The sequence below is a fragment of the Leptosomus discolor genome, chromosome 26 (genome assembly GCF_034619465.1).
Source record: "Leptosomus discolor isolate bLepDis1 chromosome 26, bLepDis1.hap2, whole genome shotgun sequence".
NCBI classification, from domain to species: domain Eukaryota; kingdom Metazoa; phylum Chordata; class Aves; order Leptosomiformes; family Leptosomidae; genus Leptosomus; species Leptosomus discolor.
In genome coordinates, this window is record NC_141416.1 from 796,998 (window position 1) to 824,907 (window position 27,910).

Sequence of the window (27,910 nt, forward strand, 5' to 3'; positions counted from 1 at the left end):
CAGGAGGGCACGAGGGTGCTCAGCCCCTCTGGAAACCCTGGCCAGCAGCTCCGTCCTCAGTCCGGCACCTGGCTTGGGGCTTCCTGGTCGATGCACTCACTGGACGTCCAGCCTGGCCTTAGCAGGGCAGGCACCTTCTGCCACAGTAGCGGCCACCAAGGCCAGAGAGGTTAAAGCCCCCGGAGTTGATGGGCACTCCTTCCTCACGCAGGATGCTGCCAACAGCAGCGGATGCTGAGGATCCCACGGCGGTGTTCTGGGGGAAGGAGCTGAGGATGGGTCCGGGCAGGGTCACCACCACGGGAGACGGCTGGATCACCACCCGGGAGTCCTGGCACTGCCTGACACAGGGCTCGTTGCAGCTGTTGGCCAGCGGAGTTGGGCCACAGGGACGGCACAGATCGTAGCAGGACATGGCTGCGGGATGGAGGTGCACCTGGGAGAGAGAGCAGGGAAAGCACAGGCAGCATGTGAGGTGCAGCCTGACAGCCTGATGGGCAAGAGCAAAGGCAGAGGCTGCGGAGCAGGGACAGGCTGCATAGGCAGGAAGGGAGATTAAAGATCCCTGGTCCCCGTGGTTGACCTGAAAATAAAAGCCCGAGACCTTCTCCAATCTAAGTTCAGTGGGGTCCAAGATGGTTAGAGACACTGGGAGCAGGATCAAGGATCAAGGCTCTCAGCAAAACCTACTTCAAGAAAAAGACTCATTCAAGACCAGAAGAGAAAGAGAAGAACAAGAAAAAGAGAAGAGTGAGGCAAAGGCGATTGTAACTCACCTTGTTCACCAAGGAGGAGAAGGCAGGAGAAGTGGATGAGGAAGGCTGCTGTTGGACTGGCTTTTATACCACCCCGACCGCCCCAGGCCCAGAGGCAGCCTTTGCGCATCTAATGTGTTTACCAACAAGCTCATCTTGCATGCAAAGCACCACAATTAAAGAAATGGGGACACTGTTTAAGTTCCCTGCAACACTGCCTTTTCATTTCCCTATTCGTTCCATGCCCAGTCAGCCACACAGGTTCCTTTCAAGTGACGGTATTACAGGCCAAAGTATTTCCACGGAAATGACACAGAAGTAAATGAAGAATGAATCCATTTCACAGTACCTGAGCAAGGAAACTGCAGAGACAGTAGACAGGGGCAGCCCAGAGTCCAGCTCAACCATCACGTTCTTGGTGATGAAGCAGACTGAAACCAAGCAGAGCAGTCAGCTCACAGGTCTGGAGCAGATCTGGTGATGGTAACCTGGGCCAACAGAGCCCATGGATTGCTGACCAGGGCCATAATGATCAGGCAGACCCAAGGACAGGCTGGGAAACCAGTGGGCAGCTTAGCATCCAGACCAAGGGGGCTCATGGCAAAAGAACAGGAGGCTCACACTCTTGCCACCAAGCTGAAGAAAGAGCTAAGGGCTCAGGACAGAGCTTAAATAGAGCCCTGGGCCAAAGGGCAGAGGCAGGCGTGAGAGACCCCAGGTGAGGCTCATCAGGGCCATTGGGCCTGTTGTTAGGGCACTCAGGCCACTGGTGTGCAAGAGGAGGAAACCTCCCATGCACCTGGGACACAGGGCACTAGCTCCATCTATGTCAACACCGAGGGGAGGCTTGTTCTCTCAGGACAGAAGCTTACATCCATTTTATAACTGCAAAATCTGTCTTTCCTTCTAAAGGTCCTTTTGGTCACATCCCTGCCCCAGAAAATCCACAGGTGGAGCCTCCTGCCAGACCTTGATACACCCACAGTCATCAGCAACAGTGAGGGTCTTCCCAAAGGCTCCAGTGCCCTGCCGCACCCTGCTCTCTCTCATCACGTGCCACACATGCTGCCTTCCCTCCCTGGTACCAGCTGTCACCCCACCTTGTTTCTGCCCTCAGCTCAGCATGGCTCATGAGTGTTGATGGAGAGGCATTTCCTGAGGGCCTCCCTGCACAGCAGGGCACAGGGCTTTTGCTGACAGCAGCTGACTTTCAGGGGAGACAGGGCTTTAGCTGAGAGCAACGGCCCTCTAAGGGTTCCCACAGCGTATGGGAGAGCACAGGAGGTGCCCCTCACTCTGCCTGGAGCAGGACTGGTGGACACAGGGCAAAGCATCACCTGTGGAGGACTAGAGTGTGTGGGAGGAAAGGGTAGGCAGCTTATCGTCTCCTACATCACCAACTGCAGGACAACTTCACACGTGAGCAAGTTTACTTCCCTCCCCAATCTCGGTAGTCTTGCAATTCAAGGCAGAAAAGGAGGAAGATACAACGACTGTGTCCTGGATGTTTTCTGCTTTCCTTCCTCTGGTGTGGAAGCTACAAAGAAGGACTTGCTAAATACCCTCACATAAGTGGCGCCAGCCATGAGCCACGTAAACCCCCAAGCTGTGGCTGTGCATCTATGCCCACATTGTTGAATATTTCAGAAAGGAGCCTGAGGGGCACAGAGAGATGATGTGGGGGCAGAATTGAAGGGATAAACCCCCTTGGGCACCTGTCACACACCACAAACCTCTTGGAGCCATGGAAAGCATTGCAGGATTTTGCTGAGAGGCACAAGTTTGCTGTTCAGAACAAAGGCCTCTAGGTGACTTTGGCAAGGCTGTATCACATGTAAAGGAAAGTCACATCCAGGTGATCATTTCATTGGGACTTCCCTCCTCCAAGTGCACCAAGAAAGATACAGGTCAACCACATTCCTTCAGCCACACCTTTATCCTGTCTAGCATCCCGTTTCCCCCGGCAGAGCTTTGCCTGACATCCCAGGAGGGAAGGAACACAAGGACACGACAAGATACAATGCAGCACAAAATTTAATGAGATTTTAAGAGTGAAAAAAGGCAGTGCATGCTGGAAGGGCCTGGTCCAGGCTGCTCAACAGCAGCTGAGAGCCAGGCACCCCTTCACAGCAATGGGACACACATCTTCCTCCCACACACATGGGCAGAGGGTGATGAGCAGGGCCCCTCTCAGCTTGCTTCAGGATGAACCCTTGGCACAGGGCAGCAGGAGACAACAGGGACTCACAGTGCAGAGAAGAAAGCAGCAGAAGAAGAAGACATCAGTTGGCCGAGTTTCCAGACAGCACAGGCTGGCACCTCGCTTCCCTCCCTCCTTTGCAGGAGGGCACGAGGGTGCTCAGCCCCTCTGGAAACCCTGGCCAGCAGCTCTGTCCTCAGTCCGGCACCTGGCTTGGGGCTTCCTGGTCGATGCACTCACTGGACGTCCAGCCCGGCCTTAGCAGGGCAGGCACCTTCTGCCACAGTAGCGGCCACCAAGGCCAGAGAGGTTAAAGCCCCCGGAGTTGATGGGCACTCCCTCCTCACTCAGGATGCTGCCAACAGCAGCAGAGGTGGTGGATCCCACGGCGGTGTTCTGGGGGAAGGAGCTGAGGATGGGTCCGGGCAGGGTCACCACCACGGGAGACGGCTGGATCACCACCCGGGAGTCCTGGCACTGCCTGACACAGGGCTCGTTGCAGCTGTTGGCCAGCGGAGTTGGGCCACAGGGACGGCACAGATCGTAGCAGGACATGGCTGCGGGATGGAGGTGCACCTGGGAGAGAGAGCAGGGAAAGCACAGGCAGCATGTGAGGTGCAGCCTGACAGCCTGATGGGCAAGAGCAAAGGCAGAGGCCGCGGAGCAGGGACAGGCTGCATAGGCAGGAAGAGAGTCTGAGGTCCTTGGTCTCCAAGATTCCCTTCAAAGGAAGCCCAAGACCTCCGATCTAAGCCCAGTGGGAACTAAAACACACAGAGATGCTGGGAGCAAAATCAAGGATCAAAGCTTTCAGGAAAACCTACATCAGGATACAGACTCAATCTAGGCCAAAAGAAAAAGAGGAAAAGGAGAATGAGAAGAAACAGGCACAGATGGTTGCTACTCACCTCGTTCACCAAGGAGGAGAAGGCAGGAGAAGTGGATGAGGAAGGCTGCTGTTGGACTGGCTTTTATACCATCCCGACCGCCCCAGGCCCAGAGGCACCCTTTGTGCATCTAATGTGTTTACCAACAAGCTCATCTTGCATGCAAAGCACCACAATTAAAGAAATGGGGACACTGTTTAAGTTCCCTGCAACGCTGCCTTTTCATTTCCCTGTTCGTTCCATGCCCAGTCAGCCACACAGGTTCCTTTCAAGTGACGGTATTAGAGGCCAAAATGTTTCCAGGGGAAAGGACACGTCAGCACAGGCAGGTGATGCAGCCAGGGATGAGCAGTGTCCCACCTCGCCAGGCAATGCCGGCCTCTTGCCCTCCAGGGCCCCACTTTAAACTGTTTCCTGACAAATCGTGCAGGTCTCCTCATAACCCAGAGGCTTCAGCCTGGACATCCACATGCGAGGGTTGGCACCATCAGCCTCTCTCTCCTGGGCTCTGCTCCCTCACGCTGTATTAGGCATCAGCTTCCTAGGCAGGGCACCTCTGCTCTTGCATTCTAAACTCTCTCTCTGGGATTGAGCTTTCATCTCGGCAGCACCTTGCCTAGCTGCTTTGCCATCTTCCTTCTCTCCTTCATCCCTACCCGCCTTCAGCAGCAGGCTACCAGTGGTTAAGAATGAAGGCTATTCCCCTCCCGGCACTCTTTGCTGGAGACCTCTGCCAACATTGGAGGCATCCCGGCCACCAAGCACGGGCTGTCCGATACATACACATCCTTCTTCCCGCTCATGTCTTTGCCACAACTTCTGCCTTGGCCATCCAGACTGCCGCCACACCAGGCGTGACCAAATACTTGGCAGGAATTCCACAGGACACCCAAGCCTCAGCAGCAGCAAGCAGGGTTCACGATACAGTGCAAGGGCAGTCAGAGGAGCACAGCACAAGCGATGCCACCTACTCTCCCTGAAGCATGACCCGAGCAGCAGGACCAAATTATTGCCTGCATGCAAGGGAGGGACTGAGAAGAGAGCTGGCAGGTACCACTCCCTAAGTCTCCACAGCTTGGGGCCTTGTTGGAGGGACAAAAGGATCACTGCTTGGGACCTCTCCAGGCACTGCCTGCATGGCAGCTGAGTGGTGTTTCTGGAGGATTTGCTCCACCTCTGCTCCAGACTCGCTTCCCTTCGGGACACAGTGACATACACAAGGCACTCTGCAGCACTTAATGCCTTGGACCACAAGACTGCTCCAGCAGGGGAGAAGATGGCTTTCCTGCTCCCTTTTAGCCCTCCAAAGAGTTCCCAGGGTATATCACCACCAGTGACCATCTCTAAGAAGAGGGAGGATGAGCCCTGTGTGACCTATTCCCCTCTCCAACCTCTTTTACACACCCATGCTCATCCTGTTCCCATTGTGCCAAAATCCAGCTGAGGGCAAACATCTCCCTTTACACAGTTGCCCTGGCTGCCACTTGTCCCTTCAACTCCTTTGGGACTCCTTCGGGACTCCTTCCAGTTCCAGGGATTGGGAGAAGTGCTTGGAGGTGGGAAGGGCAAGGACAAGTTCCAGGTGGTAACATGAAATCAGAGCCTTGGACTGGTGCATATTAGCCAGCACAGAAATGTCTTGCAGCAGGCCAATGGTTTGCCTCATCAACAGGAAGGCAGTATCCAACCTCGGTTGTTGCTCACATAACCTCTGGGGAGATCATGGGCACCATTTTCACATTAAGAAAATACCACCACCATCACCAAGTCTCTCCCAATGACCATAGCCCTTGAGGCTTCTCAGTTCCTCAAGCCATGAGGGAGGTCCACCATTGGCCTTTACCCACCCACCCTTATCACCTCCACAGCATCCCATCTCCTCTTCCACAGCTTGCCTGGACATCCCAGGAGGGAAGGAACACGAGGACACGACAAGATACAATGCAGCATAAAATTTAATGAGCTTTTAAGAGTGAAAAAAAGGCAGTGCACGCTGGAAGGGCCTGGTCCAGGCTGCTCAACAGCAGCTGAGAGCCAAGCACCCCTTCACAGCAATGGGACACACGTCTTCCTCCCACACACATGGGCAGAGGGTGATGAGCAGGGCCCCTCTCAGCTTGCTTCAGGATGAACCCTTGGCACAGGGCAGCAGGAGACAACAGGGACTCACAGTGCAGAGAAGAAAGCAGCAGAAGAAGAAGACATCAGTTGGCCGAGTTTCCAGACAGCACAGGCTGGCACCTCGCTTCCCTCCCTCCTTTGCAGGAGGGCACGAGGGTGCTCAGCCCCTCTGGAAACCCTGGCCAGCAGCTCCGTCCTCAGTCCGGCACCTGGCTTGGGGCTTCCTGGTCGATGCACTCACTGGACGTCCAGCCCGGCCTTAGCAGGGCAGGCACCTTCTGCCACAGTAGCGGCCACCAAGGCCAGAGAGGTTAAAGCCCCCGGAGTTGATGGGCACTCCTTCCTCACGCAGGATGCTGCCAACAGCAGCAGAGGTGGTGGATCCCACGGCGGTGTTCTGGGGGAAGGAGCTGAGGATGGGTCCGGGCAGGGTCACCACCACGGGAGACGGCTGGATCACCACCCGGGAGTCCTGGCACTGCCTGACACAGGGCTCGTTGCAGCTGTTGGCCAGCGGAGTTGGGCCACAGGGACGGCACAGATCGTAGCAGGACATGGCTGCGGGATGGAGGTGCACCTGGGAGAGAGAGCAGGGAAAGCACAGGCAGCATGTGAGGTGCAGCCTGACAGCCTGATGGGCAAGAGCAAAGGCAGAGGCTGCAGAGCAGGGACAGGCTGCATAGGGTAGATAGGAGTTTAAACATTCCAGGTCTCCAAGATTTCCCTGCAACCAAAGTCCAAGACCTTCTCCCACATCCCATGGTGCTGGAAAGGATTCAAGTTTCAAGAACAGAACTAAAGAGCAAGGCTCACTGTAAAACCTATACCAAGGCCAGAAGACAAATTGCAGAGCAAGAGAAAGAGCAGAGCGAGGCAAAGGCCATGGTAACTCACCTTGTTCACCAAGGAGGAGAAGGCAGAAGAAGTGGATGAGGAAGGCTGCTGTTGGACTGGCTTTTATACCATCCCGACCGCCCCAGGCCCAGAGGCACCCTTTGCGCATCTAATGTGTTTACCAACAAGCTCATCTTGCATGCAAAGCGTCACAATTAAAGAAATGGGGACACTGTTTAAGTTCCCTGCAACGCTGCCTTTTCATTTCCCTGTTCATGACATGCCCAGTCAGCCACACAGGCTCCTTTTAAATGACAGTATTAGAGGCCAAAATACTTCCGCGAAAATGACATAGAAGTGAAGGAAGAGGAGGAAGACAGAGAAGGAGATGGCCCACATCGCCAGGTGATGCCAGCTTCCCCCCCTCCAGGCGATGGCTTTGAGGTTCTGTCCTAACACATGGGGCATCATTTCCTTCCAAAGCTGTCATTAGAGGCCAGACCTCCAACAAGTTCCCCGTGGGAGGACCAGCCACATCCTCAGCTTTCCCTGACAACCGGATCAGGCTGTGTCAGGTCACAGCTTTGCAAGGATATCAGCTCTGCCCTTGGGCTTTAGCCCTTCTCTGATACCAGGCATTGCCCCCCAGAGAAATAAGCCTGGCCGTTTTCCCTCTCACCTCTACCAGCAGCACCTAGAGGCCCCCTTTCACCAGCACAGGCACGTTTCTAAAGACGGACATGGCCCTGCCACAACCAAGAATTGCTTTGCCATGCCTGTTAAACCAGGATGCCCCCCACAAACAAAGGCACATGCTGGGGACCACATATACCAGCTTTCCTGCTCCCCATAATCCATGCCTCAACTTCTCCTTCGGGTCTACAGGACATTTCCAAACAACTCGCAACTATCACCAGAAGGAAGTGAGGGCTGGCAGAGCCAGCAAAGACAGCCTGCCGAGCAGCAGATGTCAGGATCACCCCAGAGGTGCACGTCAAGGGAAGGAATCAATGCTCTGCACTGCATTTCCTGGAGCAAGACAGGGGCTGAATGTCCCCAGGAGGAACGATGACTCTGCTTGGGGCACAGCTACACTCCTCTGACACCCCATCCGAGTCCTCACTGCAGCAGATGGACAAAACACCTTCCCCAATCAGGCTGAGACTCCACCAGAGACAGGCAACTCTCTCATCACAGAGGCCCAGCCCAAAGGCATCATTTAAGATGATGAAGAGCACTCAGAAGGTGCACTGTGTTAACCTGAAGATGACACTAAAAGTCCATCCAACCAGAAATACCACCAGGACCCAGTGAGAGGCAGCTGCTGCCTGCAGGATGGGAGCCAGGAGATGAGCACGATTAGAAGGCCGGGAGGGCAGCAGCCTCATGAGCAATGGACCCATCGCACAGTACCTGAGCAAGGAAACTGCAGAGACAGTAGACAGGGGCAGCCCAGAGTCCAGCTCAACCATCACGTTCTTGGTGATGAAGCAGACTGAAACCAAGCAGAGCAGTCAGCTCACAGGTCTGGAGCAGATCTGGTGATAGTAACCTGGGCCAACAGAGCCCATGGATTGCTGACCAGGGCCATAATGATCAGGCAGACCCAAGGACAGGCTGGGAAACCAGTGGGCAGCTTAGCATCCAAACCAAGGGGGCTCATGGTCAGGCATAAGCAAACCTGCAAAAGTACAGGAGGCTCACACTCCTGCCACCAAGCTGAAGAAAGGGCTAAGGGCTCAGGACAGAGCTTAAATAGAGCCCTGGGCCAAAGGGCAGAGGCAGGCGTGAGAGACCCCAGGTGAGGCTCATCAGGGCCATTGGGCCTGTTGTTAGGGCACTCAGGCCACTGGTGTGCAAGAGGAGGAAACCTCCCATGCACCTGGGACACAGGGCACTAGCTCCATCTATGTCAACACCGAGGGGAGGCTTGTTCTCTCAGGACAGAAGCTTACATCCATTTTATAACTGCAAAATCTGTCTTTCCTTCTAAAGGTCCTTTTGGTCACATCCCTGCCCCAGAAAATCCACAGGTGGAGCCTCCTGCCAGACCTTGATACACCCACAGTCATCAGCAACAGTGAGGGTCTTCCCAAAGGCTCCAGTGCCCTGCCGCACCCTGCTCTCTCTCATCACGTGCCACACATGCTGCCTTCCCTCCCTGGTACCAGCTGTCACCCCACCTTGTTTCTGCCCTCAGCTCAGCATGGCTCATGAGTGTTGATGGAGAGGCATTTCCTGAGGGCCTCCCTGCACAGCAGGGCACAGGGCTTTTGCTGACAGCAGCTGACTTTCAGGGGAGACAGGGCTTTAGCTGAGAGCAACGGCCCTCTAAGGGTTCCCACAGCGTATGGGAGAGCACAGGAGGTGCCCCTCACTCTGCCTGGAGCAGGACTGGTGGACACAGGGCAAAGCATCACCTGTGGAGGACTAGAGTGTGTGGGAGGAAAGGGTAGGCAGCTTATCGTCTCCTACATCACCAACTGCAGGACAACTTCACACGTGAGCAAGTTTACTTCCCTCCCCAATCTCGGTAGTCTTGCAATTCAAGGCAGAAAAGGAGGAAGATACAACGACTGTGTCCTGGATGTTTTCTGCTTTCCTTCCTCTGGTGTGGAAGCTACAAAGAAGGACTTGCTAAATACCCTCACATAAGTGGCGCCAGCCATGAGCCACGTAAACCCCCAAGCTGTGGCTGTGCATCTATGCCCACATTGTTGAATATTTCAGAAAGGAGCCTGAGGGGCACAGAGAGATGATGTGGGGGCAGAATTGAAGGGATAAACCCCCTTGGGCACCTGTCACACACCACAAACCTCTTGGAGCCATGGAAAGCATTGCAGGATTTTGCTGAGAGGCACAAGTTTGCTGTTCAGAACAAAGGCCTCTAGGTGACTTTGGCAAGGCTGTATCACATGTAAAGGAAAGTCACATCCAGGTGATCATTTCATTGGGACTTCCCTCCTCCAAGTGCACCAAGAAAGATACAGGTCAACCACATTCCTTCAGCCACACCTTTATCCTGTCTAGCATCCCGTTTCCCCCGGCAGAGCTTTGCCTGACATCCCAGGAGGGAAGGAACACAAGGACACGACAAGATACAATGCAGCACAAAATTTAATGAGATTTTAAGAGTGAAAAAAGGCAGTGCATGCTGGAAGGGCCTGGTCCAGGCTGCTCAACAGCAGCTGAGAGCCAGGCACCCCTTCACAGCAATGGGACACACATCTTCCTCCCACACACATGGGCAGAGGGTGATGAGCAGGGCCCCTCTCAGCTTGCTTCAGGATGAACCCTTGGCACAGGGCAGCAGGAGACAACAGGGACTCACAGTGCAGAGAAGAAAGCAGCAGAAGAAGAAGACATCAGTTGGCCGAGTTTCCAGACAGCACAGGCTGGCACCTCGCTTCCCTCCCTCCTTTGCAGGAGGGCACGAGGGTGCTCAGCCCCTCTGGAAACCCTGGCCAGCAGCTCTGTCCTCAGTCCGGCACCTGGCTTGGGGCTTCCTGGTCGATGCACTCACTGGACGTCCAGCCCGGCCTTAGCAGGGCAGGCACCTTCTGCCACAGTAGCGGCCACCAAGGCCAGAGAGGTTAAAGCCCCCGGAGTTGATGGGCACTCCCTCCTCACTCAGGATGCTGCCAACAGCAGCAGAGGTGGTGGATCCCACGGCGGTGTTCTGGGGGAAGGAGCTGAGGATGGGTCCGGGCAGGGTCACCACCACGGGAGACGGCTGGATCACCACCCGGGAGTCCTGGCACTGCCTGACACAGGGCTCGTTGCAGCTGTTGGCCAGCGGAGTTGGGCCACAGGGACGGCACAGATCGTAGCAGGACATGGCTGCGGGATGGAGGTGCACCTGGGAGAGAGAGCAGGGAAAGCACAGGCAGCATGTGAGGTGCAGCCTGACAGCCTGATGGGCAAGAGCAAAGGCAGAGGCCGCGGAGCAGGGACAGGCTGCATAGGCAGGAAGAGAGTCTGAGGTCCTTGGTCTCCAAGATTCCCTTCAAAGGAAGCCCAAGACCTCCGATCTAAGCCCAGTGGGAACTAAAACACACAGAGATGCTGGGAGCAAAATCAAGGATCAAAGCTTTCAGGAAAACCTACATCAGGATACAGACTCAATCTAGGCCAAAAGAAAAAGAGGAAAAGGAGAATGAGAAGAAAAAGGCACAGATGGTTGCTACTCACCTCGTTCACCAAGGAGGAGAAGGCAGGAGAAGTGGATGAGGAAGGCTGCTGTTGGACTGGCTTTTATACCATCCCGACCGCCCCAGGCCCAGAGGCACCCTTTGTGCATCTAATGTGTTTACCAACAAGCTCATCTTGCATGCAAAGCACCACAATTAAAGAAATGGGGACACTGTTTAAGTTCCCTGCAACGCTGCCTTTTCATTTCCCTGTTCGTTCCATGCCCAGTCAGCCACACAGGTTCCTTTCAAGTGACGGTATTAGAGGCCAAAATGTTTCCAGGGGAAAGGACACGTCAGCACAGGCAGGTGATGCAGCCAGGGATGAGCAGTGTCCCACCTCGCCAGGCAATGCCGGCCTCTTGCCCTCCAGGGCCCCACTTTAAACTGTTTCCTGACAAATCGTGCAGGTCTCCTCATAACCCAGAGGCTTCAGCCTGGACATCCACATGCGAGGGTTGGCACCATCAGCCTCTCTCTCCTGGGCTCTGCTCCCTCACGCTGTATTAGGCATCAGCTTCCTAGGCAGGGCACCTCTGCTCTTGCATTCTAAACTCTCTCTCTGGGATTGAGCTTTCATCTCGGCAGCACCTTGCCTAGCTGCTTTGCCATCTTCCTTCTCTCCTTCATCCCTACCCGCCTTCAGCAGCAGGCTACCAGTGGTTAAGAATGAAGGCTATTCCCCTCCCGGCACTCTTTGCTGGAGACCTCTGCCAACATTGGAGGCATCCCGGCCACCAAGCACGGGCTGTCCGATACATACACATCCTTCTTCCCGCTCATGTCTTTGCCACAACTTCTGCCTTGGCCATCCAGACTGCCGCCACACCAGGCGTGACCAAATACTTGGCAGGAATTCCACAGGACACCCAAGCCTCAGCAGCAGCAAGCAGGGTTCACGATACAGTGCAAGGGCAGTCAGAGGAGCACAGCACAAGCGATGCCACCTACTCTCCCTGAAGCATGACCCGAGCAGCAGGACCAAATTATTGCCTGCATGCAAGGGAGGGACTGAGAAGAGAGCTGGCAGGTACCACTCCCTAAGTCTCCACAGCTTGGGGCCTTGTTGGAGGGACAAAAGGATCACTGCTTGGGACCTCTCCAGGCACTGCCTGCATGGCAGCTGAGTGGTGTTTCTGGAGGATTTGCTCCACCTCTGCTCCAGACTCGCTTCCCTTCGGGACACAGTGACATACACAAGGCACTCTGCAGCACTTAATGCCTTGGACCACAAGACTGCTCCAGCAGGGGAGAAGATGGCTTTCCTGCTCCCTTTTAGCCCTCCAAAGAGTTCCCAGGGTATATCACCACCAGTGACCATCTCTAAGAAGAGGGAGGATGAGCCCTGTGTGACCTATTCCCCTCTCCAACCTCTTTTACACACCCATGCTCATCCTGTTCCCATTGTGCCAAAATCCAGCTGAGGGCAAACATCTCCCTTTACACAGTTGCCCTGGCTGCCACTTGTCCCTTCAACTCCTTTGGGACTCCTTCGGGACTCCTTCCAGTTCCAGGGATTGGGAGAAGTGCTTGGAGGTGGGAAGGGCAAGGACAAGTTCCAGGTGGTAACATGAAATCAGAGCCTTGGACTGGTGCATATTAGCCAGCACAGAAATGTCTTGCAGCAGGCCAATGGTTTGCCTCATCAACAGGAAGGCAGTATCCAACCTCGCTTATTGCTCACATGCCTCTGGCAGTGATCATGGACACCACCCTTTCCACACCTTGCCACACACACCACCACCACCACCAAGTCTCTCCCAATGACCATAGCCCTTGAGGCTTCTCAGTTCCTCAAGCCATGAGGGAGGTCCACCATTGGCCTTTACCCACCCACCCTTATCACCTCCACAGCATCCCATCTCCCCTTCCACAGCTTGCCTGGACATCCCAGAAGGAAAGGAACACGAGGACATGACAAGATACAATGCAGCAAATACTTTAATCAGTCTAAAGAATGAAACAAAGCAGTGCATGCTGGAAGGACCTGGTCCAGGCTGCTCAACAGCAGCTGAGAGCCAGGCACCCCTTCACAGCAATGGGACACACATCTTCCTCCCACACACATGGGCAGAGGGTGATGAGCAGGGCCCCTCTCAGCTTGCTTCAGGATGAACCCTTGGCACAGGGCAGCAGGAGACAACAGGGACTCACAGTGCAGAGAAGAAAGCAGCAGAAGAAGAAGACATCAGTTGACCATGTTTCCAGACAGCACTGACTGGCACCTTGCTTCCCTCCCTCCTTTGCAGGAGGGCACGAGGGTGCTCAGCCCCTCTGGAAACCCTGGCCAGCAGCTCCGTCCTCAGTCCGGCACCTGGCTTGGGGCTTCCTGGTCGATGCACTCACTGGACGTCCAGCCCGGCCTTAGCAGGGCAGGCACCTTCTGCCACAGTAGCGGCCACCAAGGCCAGAGAGGTTAAAGCCCCCGGAGTTGATGGGCACTCCCTCCTCACTCAGGATGCTGCCAACAGCAGCAGAGGTGGTGGATCCCACGGCGGTGTTCTGGGGGAAGGAGCTGAGGATGGGTCCGGGCAGGGTCACCACCACGGGAGACGGCTGGATCACCACCCGGGAGTCCTGGCACTGCCTGACACAGGGCTCGTTGCAGCTGTTGGCCAGCGGAGTTGGGCCACAGGGACGGCACAGATCGTAGCAGGACATGGCTGCGGGATGGAGGTGCACCTGGGAGAGAGAGCAGGGAAAGCACAGGCAGCATGTGAGGTGCAGCCTGACAGCCTGATGGGCAAGAGCAAAGGCAGAGGCCGCGGAGCAGGGACAGGCTGCATAGGGAGGAAGGGAGATTAGGATCCTGGTCCCCAAGGGGTTTCCCTGCAAATAAAGTTCAAGATTTTCTCCCACCTCCCTCCTGTGGAAAAATAGGAAAACAGCGATGCTGAAGCTGAATCAAGGAGCAAAGGTCTTAGGAAATCTGCATCGAGGCAAAGATCCAATATAGGCCAAAAGGCAAAAAGAGAACATGCGAAAGAGAAGAGTGAGGCAAAGGCGATTGTAACTCACCTTGTTCACCAAGGAGGAGAAGGCAGGAGAAGTGGATGAGGAAGGCTGCTGTTGGACTGGCTTTTATACTGGTCCATACCACCCCAGGCCCAGAGGCACCCTTTGTGCATGTAATGTGTTTACCAACAAGCTCATCTTGCATGCAAAACGTCACAATTAAAGTAATGGGGACACTGTTTAAGTTCCCTGCAACACTGCCTTTTCATTTCCCTGTTCATTCCATGTCCAGTCAGCCACACAGGCTCCTTTGAAGTGACAGTGGAAGAGGCCAAAATGTTTCCAGGGGAATTTAGAACAAAAATTGGGCAGATGTTTCAGCCAACTGCTTGGAGCGGCGCCATATTTTCAGATGATGTCAGCATCTTACCCTCCTGAGTCATGCTTTTAGCCTTTGTTTTAATGAATGCATTTTTTTTTCATTATAAACCTAGGATTAAAGGCCAGGTTTTCTTAAGCAGGGATGAGCCAAATCCATTGTTCTGTGTGCCTCCAAGGGCTTTTAATCTTTCTTAGGCATCATTGTTTCATCAGGGATACTCTGCTGTTCAGGTTTTGAAATTTCTTTGGCAACTTGCATTGCCCTTAGAACAAATTAGCCCGTCTGCATTGCCTCTAATGTCTTTCAGAATTGCCTGGTGCTCCCTAATCACCAGAACAAGAATGTTTCAGAAAGTAAGACGTTGTTTTCCCACAAGTATTCGTTAGCCACTTCTGCTATCTTGCACAAACCACTTCCTAACAAGAATGTCTTCTAGCTTCAAAACTCTTCCTTTTATTCGCTATGTCCATACCTCAACTTCTTCTCTGGCCCTGCACACTGACAGGACAGCTCATACAGTTCCAAACACTCATCAAGATTTCCATGCAACATGTAACCATCTGCAGAAGGAAGTGAGGGCTGGCAGAACCAGCAAAGACAGCCTGCAGAGTAGCAGATGTCAGGATCTCCCCAGAGGTGCACGTCAAGGGAAGGAATCAATGCTCTGCACTGCATTTCCTGGAGCAAGACAGAGGCTGGATGTCCCCAGGAGGAATGATGACTCTGCTTGGGGCACAGCTACACTCCTCTGACACCCCATCGAAGTCCTTATTGCAGCAGATGGACAAAACACCTTCCCCAATCAGGCTGGGACTCCACCAGAGACAGACAATTCTCTCATCACAGAGGCCCAGCCCAAATTCCTCATTCAGGAAGATGAAGGGAGCTTTTAGGTTGACACGAGATGTTTGTCTAAGCAAATATGAATGCAGAAGTAATCCCCAGTGTGACTGCCACACAACAGCCCTGCATGTAATGGAAAGATTTTCTTCAAATATAAAAGCATTTGCATTACCTTCAAACCATACTGCACACTGGTTTTCTATCTATGGCACTTCCGCTTAAAACCCTTCCACAAACAAAACCCTAAATGCAAAGGAGCAATTTTCTACCACCTCTCCATTCTCCACGACTCAACCCCCCACATTGAGGGTCTGTGTAAAAGCTCAAGAATCTTGACACACCCTGCTCCCTCAGAGCATGTACTGAGGATGTTGCCTTCCTTCCCTGGTTCAATCTTGACCTTGGTTCTGCTAGTGGCTCAGCACGGCTTACAATCAAGGATAGGAGTGCATTTCTACAGGGTGTCCGAACACATAAAGACAGAGGGGTATTTTGAAGGATAGTTTTCTTTTAGGGAAGACAAAAAGGTAGCTATCCAGTGCAAACTATACTTTTAACCTCAGGATAGCGCACAAGAGTTGTCTTTGACTCTGTCAGAAAAAGACTGTAGGGCAAAATGTAAAGCATTCCCCATGAAGAAACAGACCACAGAAGGGAGGGAAAGAGAAGAAAATTGAAAATCAGAACTCATGTTTCCTTTTACACGGTTGTCCTGGCTGCCACCCGTCCCTTCAACTCGTTAAGGAATCCTTATAGTTCCAGGGTTTAGAAGTGCTTGAAGGAGAGAAGGGAGAGGACCAATTGTGGGTGGTATCATGCAATCAGAGCCTTGGCCAGGTGGGTGTTACCCTGCACAGAAATATGTTCCAGCAGGTGTCCTAGTTCTGGCTGGGATAGAGTTAATTTTCTTACTAGTAGCTGGTACACTGCTGTATTTTGGGTTCACTATAAGAATAATGTTCATAAGACACTGATGTTTTAGCTGTTGCTAAGTAGTGCTTATCTTAAGTCAAGGATTTTTCAGTTCTCCGTTCTCTGCAAGCAAGGAGGTGCACAGGAAGCTGGGAGGGAGCATAGCCAGGACAGTTGACCCAAACTAGAAAAGGGATATTCCATACCATAAGACATCATGCTCAATACATAAATAGGGGGAATTCACCAGGAGGGGCAGATCACTGCTCAGGGACTGGCTGAGCATCAGTCAGCAGGCAGTGACCGATTGCATTGTGCTTCACTTGTCTTTCTTGGGTTTTATTTCTTTCTTTTTCTTATCTTCCTTTTCGTTACAATTATTAATATTACTACTATATTTTATTTCAACAATTCTTATCTCAACCCATCGAGGTTCACCTTTTTTTTCTCCACCCTGAATTCTCCTCCCCATCTGACTGGGCAGGGCAGGTGGAGGGGGGGAGTGAGGAAGCAATTGTGTGCTGTTTAGTCGCTGGTTAAGGTGAATCCATGACAGCAGGTCAATGGCTTGCCTCAGCAATGGGAAGACAGTATCCAATCTCACTTGTTGCTCACATATACCTTGGGGAGATCATGGACACCCTTTCCACACTCAGAAAATACCACACACAGCACCACCACCACATGCCTCTCCCAATGACCATAGCCCTTGAGGTCTCTCAGTTCCTTAAGCCATGAGGGAGGTCCATCATTGGCCTTTACCCACCCACCCTTATCACCTCCACAACATCCCATTTCCCCTTCCACAGCTTGCCTGGACATCCCAGAAGGAAAGGAACACGAGGACATGACAAGATACAATGCAGCAAAAACTTTAATCAGTCTAAAGAATGAAACAAAGCAGTGCATGCTGGAAGGACCTGGTCCAGGCTGCTCAACAGCAGCTGAGAGCCAGGCACCCCTTCACAGCAATGGGACACACATCTTCCTCCCACACACATGGGCAGAGCGTGATGAGCAGGGCCCCTCTCAGCTTGCTTCAGGATGAACCCTTGGCACAGGGCAGCAGGAGACAACAGGGACTCACAGTGCAGAGAAGAAAGCAGCAGAAGAAGAAGACATCAGTTGGCCGAGTTTCCAGACAGCACAGACTGGCACCTCGCTTCCCTCCCTCCTTTGCAGGAGGGCACGAGGGTGCTCAGCCCCTCTGGAAACCCTGGCCAGCAGCTCTGTCCTCAGTCCGGCACCTGGCTTGGGGCTTCCTGGTCGATGCACTCACTGGACGTCCAGCCCGGCCTTAGCAGGGCAGGCACCTTCTGCCACAGTAGCGGCCACCAAGGCCAGAGAGGTTAAAGCCCCCGGAGTTGATGGGCACTCCCTCAGCACTCAGGATGCTGCCAACAGCAGCGGAGGTGGTGGATCCCACGGCGGTGTTCTGGGGGAAGGAGCTGAGGATGGGTCCGGGCAGGGTCACCACCACGGGAGATGGTTCAATAATCACCCGGGAGTCCTGGCACTGCCTGACACAGGGCTCGTTGCAGCTGTTGGCCAGCGGAGTTGGGCCACAGGGACGGCACAGATCGTAGCAGGACATGGCTGCGGGATGGAGGTGCACCTGGGAGAGAGAGCAGGGAAAGCACAGGCAGCATGTGAGGTGCAGCCTGACAGCCTGATGGGCAAGAGCAAACGCACGGGATGGGGAGCAGGGACAGGCTGCATAGGGAGGAAGGGAGATTAGGATCCCGGTCCCCAAGGTTTCCCCGAGAAGAGAACCCAAGACTTTCTCCCACCTCCCCTCTGTGTGTCAAAGAGAACAGAGATGCTGGGAGCAGGACCAAGGATCAAGGCTCTCAGCAAAACCTACGTCAGGATACAGACTCAATCTAGGCCAAAAGAAAAAGAGGAAAAGGAGAATGAGAAGAAAAAGGCACAGATGGTTGCTACTCACCTTGTTCACCAAGGAGGAGAAGGCAGGAGAAGTGGATGAGGAAGGCTGCTGTTGGACTGGCTTTTATACCATCCCGACCGCCCCAGGCCCAGAGGCACCCTTTGCGCATCTAATGTGTTTACCAACAAGCTCATCTTGCATGCAAAGCACCACAATTAAAGAAATGGGGACACTGCTTTATGTCCCCTGCAACGCTGCCTTTTCATTTCCCTGTTCGTTCCATGCCCAGTCAGCCACACAGGTTCCTTTCAAGTGATGGTATGAGAGGCCAAAATGTTTCCAGGGGAAATGACACGTCAGCACAGGCAGGTGATGCAGCCAGGGATGAGCAGTGTCCCACCTCGCCAGGCAATGCCGGCCTCTTGCCCTCCAGGGCCTTACTTTAAGGATTCTCATAATGAACCAGCCATGCTTTCTTGCAACAGTAAAATACAAGGCCAGGCTTAAAAAGCATTTTCTGTGACAGGAGTCACCATATCCACTGTGTAACTATACCTAATTCCATCAAAGTTAGGTATAAACTTCCCAGTTACATTCAATACCCTGTAAGGTTTTAGCTCCACAATTTAACATCAAGAGAAATCCATATGCTCTTTGCCCTTCCTTACCTTATATGGAGAGTCTCCAGCAGCCTACAATTGACAGGAGAAGGATTTTTGAAAAGCAGAGACACTCCTCTCCAACACACACTAAGCCTACTGCCCCCAGCCCCCACCAGCAGAAAAGGTCAGTGTTGGGGCTTTCCAAATATTTCTTCTCCATCCTCAAGGCTACTAAACACTTCTTATTTGAGCCTACACACTAACTCAATAAACAGGCACAGCTTTCAATGAGACATCAGAACTCATCACAAGCACTCATGGTCTGGAAACATCAGCAGGAACATGCTGGAGGGAAATAGATATCAGGATCTCTGTTTCCTCTTCCCAAGCATCTCAGCACCCTCAGACATTCACTTTCCCACTTGCTTGTGCTAGCTCCATAGTCAGCACCTATAGTGAGGGTCTTCCCAAAGGCTCCAGTGCCCTGCTGCACCCTGCTCTTTCTCATCACGTGCCACACATGCTGCCTTCCCTCCCTGGTACCAGCTGTCACCCCACCTTGTTTCTGCCCTCAGCTCAGCATGGCTCATGAGTGTTGATGGAGAGGCATTTCCTGAGGGCCTCCCTGCACAGCAGGGCACAGGGCTTTTGCTGACAGCAGCTGACTTTCAGGGGAGACAGGGCTTTAGCTGAGAGCAACGGCCCTCTAAGGGTTCCCACAGCGTATGGGAGAGCACAGGAGGTGCCCCTCACTCTGCCTGGAGCAGGACTGGTGGACACAGGGCAAAGCATCACCTGTGGAGGACTAGAGTGTGTGGGAGGAAAGGGTAGGCAGCTTATCGTCTCCTACATCACCAACTGCAGGACAACTTCACACATGAGCAAGTTTACTTCCCTCCCTAATGTCGGTAGTCTTGCAATTCAAGGCAGAAAGAGGAAGACACAATGGCTGTGTCCTGGAGGTTTTCTTTCTTTCCTTACTCTGGTGTGCAAGGAACAGAGGACTTGGTAAATGCCCTCACTTCAGTGGCATGGGTCACAGGCCACATAAACTCCCAAGCTGTGGCTGTGCATCTATGCCCACATTGTTGAATATTTCAGAAAGGAGCCTGAGGGGCACAGAGAGATGATGTGGGGGCAGAATTGAAGGGATAAACCCCCTTGGGCACCTGTCACACACCACAATCCTCTTGGAGCCATGGAAGGCATTGCATGGGTTTGCTGAGAGGCATAACAAGTCTGGTGTTCAGGACAAAGAGAGGTGGGTGACTTTGGGAAAGCTTTGTCACGTGTAAAGGAGAGTCCCATCCAGGTGAGCATTTCAGTGGGACATTCACTCTTGGTCTCTCAAAAGGATACAAGTGCATCACACCCTTTCAGCCACGCCTTTACCCTGCATGAGATCACATTTGTTAATGCGGCACGCTATTGTACTCTGGGCTGATGTAGACAGTATTTCCATCAGGTTGAGGGAGTTAATCTATCCCTTTCACTCAGCACTCATAAGGCCAGACCAGGAGCACTGTGTCCAGTTCCAGGCCCCTCAGTAGAAGAGAGACGTGCACATACTGGAGACCGTGAAATGAAAGGCCATGCAGATGCTTAAGGGATTGGAGTGTTGCACATATAAGGAAAGACTGAGAGCTCAGAAGAGCAGGATAGGGGCATGGGGGTGCACTCATAAGTGCATTTAAATACCTGAAGGGAAGGCACAAGGAAGAAGGAGTTAGGCTCTTTTTAGTGCTGCTCATTGAAAGGACCAGAGGCAACGGGCACAAAAGTAAACAGAAAGCTCCATTTAAACGTCAGGAAATACTTTTTCACTGTGAAAGTCACCAGTCAATTGAAGATGATGCTCAGGGAGATTATGGAGTCTCCATACTTGAAGATATCCAAAAGCCATCTCACCTAGAGCAAGAGCTTATAGGTTAACCTACTTGAGCAGGGGATTGGACCAGATGACCTTCAGAAGTCCTTTCCAACATCAAACATTCTATGATTCTGCGATTTCCCACTGAGCAAACTGTCTGGGCATCCCAGGAGGGAAGGAACACGAGGACACGACAAGATACAATGCAGCATAAAATTTAATGAGCTTTTAAGAGTGAAAAAAAGGCAGTGCACGCTGGAAGGGCCTGGTCCAGGCTGCTCAACAGCAGCTGAGAGCCAGGCACCCCTTCACAGCAATGGGACACACATCTTCCTCCCACACACATGGGCAGAGCGTGATGAGCAGGGCCCCTCTCAGCTTGCTTCAGGATGAACCCTTGGCACAGGGCAGCAGGAGACAACAGGGACTCACAGTGCAGAGAAGAAAGCAGCAGAAGAAGAAGACATCAGTTGGCCGAGTTTCCAGACAGCACAGACTGGCACCTTGCTTCCCTCCCTCCTTTGCAGGAGGGCACGAGGGTGCTCAGCCCCTCTGGAAACCCTGGCCAGCAGCTCTGTCCTCAGTCCGGCACCTGGCTTGGGGCTTCCTGGTCGATGCACTCACTGGACGTCCAGCCCGGCCTTAGCAGGGCAGGCACCTTCTGCCACAGTAGCGGCCACCAAGGCCAGAGAGGCTAAAGCCCCCGGAGTTGATGGGCACTCCCTCCTCACTCAGGATGCTGCCAACAGCAGCAGAGGTGGTGGATCCCACGGCGGTGTTCTGGGGGAAGGAGCTGAGGATGGGTCCGGGCAGGGTCACCACCACGGGAGACGGCTGGATCACCACCCGGGAGTCCTGGCACTGCCTGACACAGGGCTCATTGCAGCTGTTGGCCAGCGGAGTTGGGCCACAGGGACGGCACAGATCGTAGCAGGACATGGCTGCGGGATGGAGGTGCACCTGGGAGAGAGAGCAGGGAAAGCACAGGCAGCATGTGAGGTGCAGCCTGACAGCCTGATGGGCAAGAGCAAAGGCAGAGGCCGCGGAGCAGGGACAGGCTGCATAGGCAGGAAGAGAGTCTGAGGTCCTTGGTCTCCAAGATTCCCTTCAAAGGAAGCCCAAGACCTCCGATCTAAGCCCAGTGGGAACTAAAACACACAGAGATGCTGGGAGCAAAATCAAGGATCAAAGCTTTCAGGAAAACCTACATCAGGATACAGACTCAATCTAGGCCAAAAGAAAAAGAGGAAAAGGAGAATGAGAAGAAAAAGGCACAGATGGTTGCTACTCACCTCGTTCACCAAGGAGGAGAAGGCAGGAGAAGTGGATGAGGAAGGCTGCTGTTGGACTGGCTTTTATACCATCCCGACCGCCCCAGGCCCAGAGGCACCCTTTGTGCATCTAATGTGTTTACCAACAAGCTCATCTTGCATGCAAAGCGTCACAATTAAAGAAATGGGGACACTGCTTTATGTTCCCTGCAACGCTGCCTTTTCATTTCCCTGTTCGTTCCATGCCCAGTCAGCCACACAGGTTCCTTTCAAGTGACGGTATTAGAGGCCAAAATGTTTCCAGGGGAAAGGACACGTCAGCACAGGCAGATGATGCAGCCAGGGATGAGCAGTGTCCCACCTCGCCAGGCAATGCCGGCCTCTTGCCCTCCAGGGCCCCACTTTAAACTGTTTCCTGACAAATCGTGCAGGTCTCCTCATAACCCAGAGGCTTCAGCCTGGACATCCACATGCGAGGGTTGGCACCATCAGCCTCTCTCTCCTGGGCTCTGCTCCCTCACGCTGTATTAGGCATCAGCTTCCTAGGCAGGGCACCTCTGCTCTTGCATTTTAAACTCTCTCTCTGGGATTGAGCTTTCATCTCGGCAGCACCTTGCCTAGCTGCTTTGCCATCTTCCTTCTCTCCTTCATCCCTACCCGCCTTCAGCAGCAGGCTACCAGTGGTTAAGAATGAAGGCTATTCCCCTCCCGGCACTCTTTGCTGGAGACCTCTGCCAACATTGGAGGCATCCCGGTCACCAAGCACGGGCTGTCCGATACATACACATCCTTCTTCCTGCTCATGTCTTTGCCACAACTTCTGCCTTGGCCATCCAGACTGCCGCCACACCAGGCCTGACCAAATACTTGGCAGGAATTCCACAGGACACCCAAGCCTCAGCAGCAGCAAGCAGGGTTCACGATACAGTGCAAGGGCAGTCAGAGGAGCACAGCACAAGCGATGCCACCTACTCTCCCTGAAGCATGACCCGAGCAGCAGGACCAAATTATTGCCTGCATGCAAGGGAGGGACTGAGAAGAGAGCTGGCAGGTACCACTCCCTAAGTCTCCACAGCTTGGGGCCTTGTTGGAGGGACAAAAGGATCACTGCTTGGGACCTCTCCAGGCACTGCCTGCATGGCAGCTGAGTGGTGTTTCTGGAGGATTTGCTCCACCTCTGCTCCAGACTCGCTTCCCTTCGGGACACAGTGACATACACAAGGCACTCTGCAGCACTTAATGCCTTGGACCACAAGACTGCTCCAGCAGGGGAGAAGATGGCTTTCCTGCTCCCTTTTAGCCCTCCAAAGAGTTCCCAGGGTATATCACCACCAGTGACCATCTCTAAGAAGAGGGAGGATGAGCCCTGTGTGACCTATTCCCCTCTCCAACCTCTTTTACACACCCATGCTCATCCTGTTCCCATTGTGCCAAAATCTAGATCAAGGCTCACGAGATGGTTGTTTTACACAGATGTACTGGCTGCCACTTGTCCCTTCAACTCCTTTGGGATTCTCTCCAGTTCATAGAATCACAGAATGGTTTGGGTTGGAAGGGACCGCAAAGATCACCCAATTCCAACCCCCCTGCCGTGGCAGGGACACCTCCCACTAGACCAGGTTGCTCAAGGCTCCATCCAATCTGGTCTTGAACACTTCCAGGGATGGTGCATGCACAACTTCCTCAGGCATCCTGTTCCAGTTTCTCACCACCCTCAGGGTGAAGAACTTCTTCCTTATATCTCATTTAAACCTGCCCTCTCCCCGCTTTCAACCATTACCCCTTGTCCTATCACTGCAGGCCCTTGTAAAAAGTCCCTCCCCAGCCTTCTGGTAGGCCCCCTTCAGGTACTGGAGGGCCACTATAAGGTTCTAGGGTTTGGGAGAAGTGCTTGGAGGAAGGAAGGGCAAGGACAAATTGCAGGTGGTAACATGCCATCAGAGCCTTGGCTAGGTGGGTATTGGCCCACAGAGAAATGTCTTGCAGCATGTCAATGGTTTGCCTAATCAACAGGAATCACAGAATGGTCAGGGTTGGAAGGGCCCTCTGGAGATCATCTAGTCCAACCCCCCTGCTAAAGCAGGTTCTGCCAGAGCAGGTCTCACAGGACTGCATGCAGGCAGGTTTTGAATATCTCCAGAGAAGAAGACTCAACAATCTCCCAGGGCAGCCTGTTCCAGTGCTCTGCCTCCTTAAAGAAGTTTTTCCTCCCTTAGAGACAGAACTTCCTGGGCTCCAGTTTCTGCTCATTGCCAAAGCCAGTATCCAAACTTGCTTACTTGCTCACATGCCTCTGGCAGTGATCATGGACACCACCCTTTCCACACTTAGAAAATACCACACACAGCACCACCACCACATGTCTCTCCCAATGACCATAGCCCTTGATGTCTCCCAGTTCCTCAAGCCATGAGGGAGGTCCACCATTGGCCTTTACCCACCCACCCTTATCACCTCCACAACATCCCATCTCCCCTTCCACAGCTTGCCTGGACATCCCAGAAGGAAAGGAACACGAGGACATGACAAGATACAATGCAGCAAAAACTTTAATCAGTCTAAAGAATGAAACAAAGCAGTGCATGCTGGAAGGACCTGGTCCAGGCTGCTCAACAGCAGCTGAGAGCCAGGCACCCCTTCACAGCAATGGGACACACATCTTCCTCCCACACACATGGGCAGAGCGTGATGAGCAGGGCCCCTCTCAGCTTGCTTCAGGATGAACCCTTGGCACAGGGCAGCAGGAGACAACAGGGACTCACAGTGCAGAGAAGAAAGCAGCAGAAGAAGAAGACATCAGTTGGCCGAGTTTCCAGACAGCACAGGCTGGCACCTCGCTTCCCTCCCTCCTTTGCAGGAGGGCACGAGGGTGCTCAGCCCCTCTGGAAACCCTGGCCAGCAGCTCCGTCCTCAGTCCGGCACCTGGCTTGGGGCTTCCTGGTCGATGCACTCACTGGACGTCCAGCCCGGCCTTAGCAGGGCAGGCACCTTCTGCCACAGTAGCGGCCACCAAGGCCAGAGAGGTTAAAGCCCCCGGAGTTGATGGGCACTCCCTCAGCACTCAGGATGCTGCCAACAGCAGCGGAGGTGGTGGATCCCACGGCGGTGTTCTGGGGGAAGGAGCTGAGGATGGGTCCGGGCAGGGTCACCACCACGGGAGATGGTTCAATAATCACCCGGGAGTCCTGGCACTGCCTGACACAGGGCTCGTTGCAGCTGTTGGCCAGCGGAGTTGGGCCACAGGGACGGCACAGATCGTAGCAGGACATGGCTGCGGGATGGAGGTGCACCTGGGAGAGAGAGCAGGGAAAGCACAGGCAGCATGTGAGGTGCAGCCTGACAGCCTGATGGGCAAGAGCAAACGCACAGGATGCATAGGGAGGAAGGGAGATTAAAGAGCCCTGGTCCCCAAGGTTTCGTTGCAAAGAAAGCCCAAGACCTTCTTCCATCTCTCATGATGGTGGCAAGAAGGAGCCAAGAGTCTGGAGTAGAATGGAGGAGCAAGGTTCTCCAATAAACTTGCACTGAGGCCAGAAAAGAAATCGGGAAAGGATAAAGAAGAGAAACTGGAGGAGGCATTTGCTGCTTACCTTGTTCACCAGGGAAGAGAAGGCAGAAGTGGATGAGGAAGGCTGCTGTTGGACTGGCTTTTATACCATCCCGACCGCCCCAGGCCCAGAGGCACCCTTTGCGCATCTAATGTGTTTACCAACAAGCTCATCTTGCATGTAATGAGCTCCCTACAACAGAAGTAAGCTTTGGTTTGGTATTTGCAATGCTCCCTCCCCTTTTCCTTGCAATGTCATGCCAATTCCACCCTAGAGCTTTGTTTTATGTGGCATAATTAGAGATCAAATGAATTTCATGCACAACACTGTCTATTCAGGTTATTTAGACATTTTTGGTAGTCTGTTTGGAAAGCAATGCATTTTTTCTCCCGTCCTTTTAGTCACCGTCTTGCCTTTCAGAGGGCCATTAACAAAATAGAATGATGCAAGAGTCATCTTAGATATCTACATAATTGGAAAATTTGCCTGGTTTATGCAGATATACTTCCAGGTTTTTAGAATTAGTTTCTTAGGTTGCACCACATATCTGGTTTGAATCTCTGATTAAGAGTGAAATATTTTTTTAGATAAAACCTAATTAGGTCAATACCTTGTAGACTAGCAAATTTTTAGTTTGTCAGTCAACATAAACCATTTTATTTCAGAAACAACATCATCGTTTATAGCTTAATATGTCACAGTATTCTAATTTTGTAGAACCTCCAACTACTTTTAACTCCCGACACACAACATGGTACCATCAGAATGTTTAAAAAAATGTATTGTTCCAAGCCAAGTTAACACTTCAAGGCATTTTTAGAAATAATTTGCCCCTTGACCCACAGAATAATTTCTGTAAAGACCTGAAGAGTGTTTTTTCCTTCCCTTCGATAGTAAGTTGAGGTCTGTTTGGAGGATATCTTATGTTTTCACACGGAGTCAGAAAACAAAGCAACTACTTGTAAGGACAATCCATTCATAACATCAGTCAGACTGAGAATTATCCCACCAAGCTGAGACTAAAAACTTTCAGACTTTATGGACTCATGTTCAAATTGTGCAAGGACAACAAGTTAGAGAGGCCAGCTGTTTCTACTGGCCAGATACTGAATTGCACATCCAAGATATCAACTAAAATCTGTTGTCCAAAATCAGACAGTCCAGACACCTATGAAGTACAGGAAAAACTCTTCTTACAGCAGGACTTTGAATCATCCATGTACTGACAGCCATGAAGTCTGTGATAACACAAGGTACAAAAATATCCAATTAAATGTTTGAGATGAAACCTAATGGAAAAGGTGCTGCAGGTGTTGGGAGATGCTGACTTCATAATTTAGCACAGGAAATCAGTTGGGAATTTTTAAAAAAAAAAAACAAACCAGACTCATTCTACAAAGCATTTCTCAGTGGAAACATACTGTTCAGCATCTGTTGTTGGATATGGTCCATTGGACAAGTCGTTTCCCCAGTCTAATTAGGGTGTAATAAGCTAAGGTTTTAGGTACTGGCATAACAATCTGGTATCCAGAGCATCCACTTGTAGTATTCAAGTCTGCTGTAGGAAAGAAATTAAAGCAATTGAGAGCACGTGAAAAGATGGCATTCATACAATTGCTTGGACACATACTTTCAGTCCATTCATTACCATATCCAAACACAGAAAACCAAATGCTTCATTCAGGTGGTGTAACAATCATTTACACCACATTCAAATAATTTGAGTTGGTAATTTTGGCTAACCAAATGAAGAAAACCGAAAAAAGTCTGAAGATTAAATTTTTGTATCATCGCATGGAACATTTCTGAAGTGAGAAATGTTTCATTTAATTCATTAAAATGGAGCCTGATACATCACGACTACAGCAAAACAAGAATTAAACTGACTGTAAAAGGACAAAATTATCCACCCAGCAGAGTTCCTACAAAACGATTACACCTGGATTTGTGATTTTATTTTTATTAATAGCTCCGTTCAGAGAAAAACCAAATTCCTTGGCAATGCATCCTGTAGCAATCATTGAGGTGGAATAAGTGATCAATTCCAGGATTAATGGAAATGATTTTGTAAAATATTCTTTCATTCAAAGAAGTATATTTCACTTAAAGTTTTCTACCTAGCAGTATCAGAATCTTGATCTTTCATTTACCTCCATTACAAATTTAGAAGCCACTGAGGTGTGTCTGCCTGTAGATCCCTCGGGCTGTATAACAATATTGAAGCTTCTCCTTTGGCTTCTTTAAAGGAAAGAACTTCAAAGCTAGTCCCAAATATTCATTATTGGTTGAGACGTATGAAGTGTATATACTATGTAAATATTGCAAGTATATGACAAAATTTAAATAGTTATGTCACTTGCATAATAACATCACTTTAAATTTGAGAGTCGCAGTTACTCCCTAAGCAGGCAATATTTAATAGCTTCAGAAACCAGGGTTATTAATTTTTTCATTAAAAAGTAGTTTTGTGTGTGTCATAATAATAACCTTTTATAAAACTTCTGGAGCAGATCCACAGCTGCTCCAAATTCTCATGACTACATAATACAGCAGCACTGGGCAACAAAATAAGGTTGGAATACGTATGTTTTTTTGGAAATCACTAGCACAAACTAACAAACTACCCACTTTCTTAAGCATTGGCCTGCTACC

The 27,910-nt window shown here is 51.9% G+C and overlaps 8 protein-coding genes across 8 annotated transcripts; all 8 read right to left on the minus strand.

Annotated features, from left to right (window-relative positions):
• Window positions 1-118: 118 nt before the first annotated feature.
• LOC104342269 (feather beta keratin) lies at window positions 119-415 on the minus strand. The gene has a single exon (XM_009946490.2). The coding sequence runs from the start codon at window positions 413-415 to the stop codon at window positions 119-121; it is 297 nt and encodes a 98-aa protein (XP_009944792.2).
• A 2,798-nt stretch (window positions 416-3,213) lies between these two features.
• Window positions 3,214-3,510, minus strand: LOC147413554 (feather beta keratin-like). Its single transcript, XM_086478262.1, has one exon. It carries the CDS (start codon window positions 3,508-3,510, stop codon window positions 3,214-3,216), a length of 297 nt encoding a protein of 98 aa, XP_086334388.1.
• A 2,712-nt stretch (window positions 3,511-6,222) lies between these two features.
• Window positions 6,223-6,519, minus strand: LOC147413555 (feather beta keratin-like). The gene has a single exon (XM_086478425.1). It carries the CDS (start codon window positions 6,517-6,519, stop codon window positions 6,223-6,225), a length of 297 nt encoding a protein of 98 aa, XP_086334551.1.
• A 3,819-nt stretch (window positions 6,520-10,338) lies between these two features.
• Window positions 10,339-10,635, minus strand: LOC147413556 (feather beta keratin-like). The gene has a single exon (XM_086478267.1). It carries the CDS (start codon window positions 10,633-10,635, stop codon window positions 10,339-10,341), a length of 297 nt encoding a protein of 98 aa, XP_086334393.1.
• Window positions 10,636-13,351: 2,716 nt separating this feature from the next.
• Window positions 13,352-13,648, minus strand: LOC147413557 (feather beta keratin-like). Its single transcript, XM_086478408.1, has one exon. The coding sequence runs from the start codon at window positions 13,646-13,648 to the stop codon at window positions 13,352-13,354; it is 297 nt and encodes a 98-aa protein (XP_086334534.1).
• Window positions 13,649-17,376: 3,728 nt separating this feature from the next.
• On the minus strand, window positions 17,377-17,673 carry LOC147413558 (feather beta keratin). Its single transcript, XM_086478312.1, has one exon. It carries the CDS (start codon window positions 17,671-17,673, stop codon window positions 17,377-17,379), a length of 297 nt encoding a protein of 98 aa, XP_086334438.1.
• A 3,408-nt stretch (window positions 17,674-21,081) lies between these two features.
• Window positions 21,082-21,378, minus strand: LOC147413559 (feather beta keratin-like). Its single transcript, XM_086478421.1, has one exon. The coding sequence runs from the start codon at window positions 21,376-21,378 to the stop codon at window positions 21,082-21,084; it is 297 nt and encodes a 98-aa protein (XP_086334547.1).
• A 3,304-nt stretch (window positions 21,379-24,682) lies between these two features.
• LOC147413560 (feather beta keratin) lies at window positions 24,683-24,979 on the minus strand. The gene has a single exon (XM_086478325.1). The coding sequence runs from the start codon at window positions 24,977-24,979 to the stop codon at window positions 24,683-24,685; it is 297 nt and encodes a 98-aa protein (XP_086334451.1).
• Window positions 24,980-27,910: the final 2,931 nt, after the last annotated feature.

Excerpts from the sequence above, each read along its gene's own strand:
- LOC104342269 (XM_009946490.2), bottom strand. The coding sequence starts at position 415 with ATGTCCTGCTACGATCTGTGCCGTCCCTGTGGCCCAACTCCGCTGGCC.
- LOC147413554 (XM_086478262.1), bottom strand. The coding sequence starts at position 3,510 with ATGTCCTGCTACGATCTGTGCCGTCCCTGTGGCCCAACTCCGCTGGCC.
- LOC147413555 (XM_086478425.1), bottom strand. The coding sequence starts at position 6,519 with ATGTCCTGCTACGATCTGTGCCGTCCCTGTGGCCCAACTCCGCTGGCC.
- LOC147413556 (XM_086478267.1), bottom strand. The coding sequence starts at position 10,635 with ATGTCCTGCTACGATCTGTGCCGTCCCTGTGGCCCAACTCCGCTGGCC.
- LOC147413557 (XM_086478408.1), bottom strand. The coding sequence starts at position 13,648 with ATGTCCTGCTACGATCTGTGCCGTCCCTGTGGCCCAACTCCGCTGGCC.
- LOC147413558 (XM_086478312.1), bottom strand. The coding sequence starts at position 17,673 with ATGTCCTGCTACGATCTGTGCCGTCCCTGTGGCCCAACTCCGCTGGCC.
- LOC147413559 (XM_086478421.1), bottom strand. The coding sequence starts at position 21,378 with ATGTCCTGCTACGATCTGTGCCGTCCCTGTGGCCCAACTCCGCTGGCC.
- LOC147413560 (XM_086478325.1), bottom strand. The coding sequence starts at position 24,979 with ATGTCCTGCTACGATCTGTGCCGTCCCTGTGGCCCAACTCCGCTGGCC.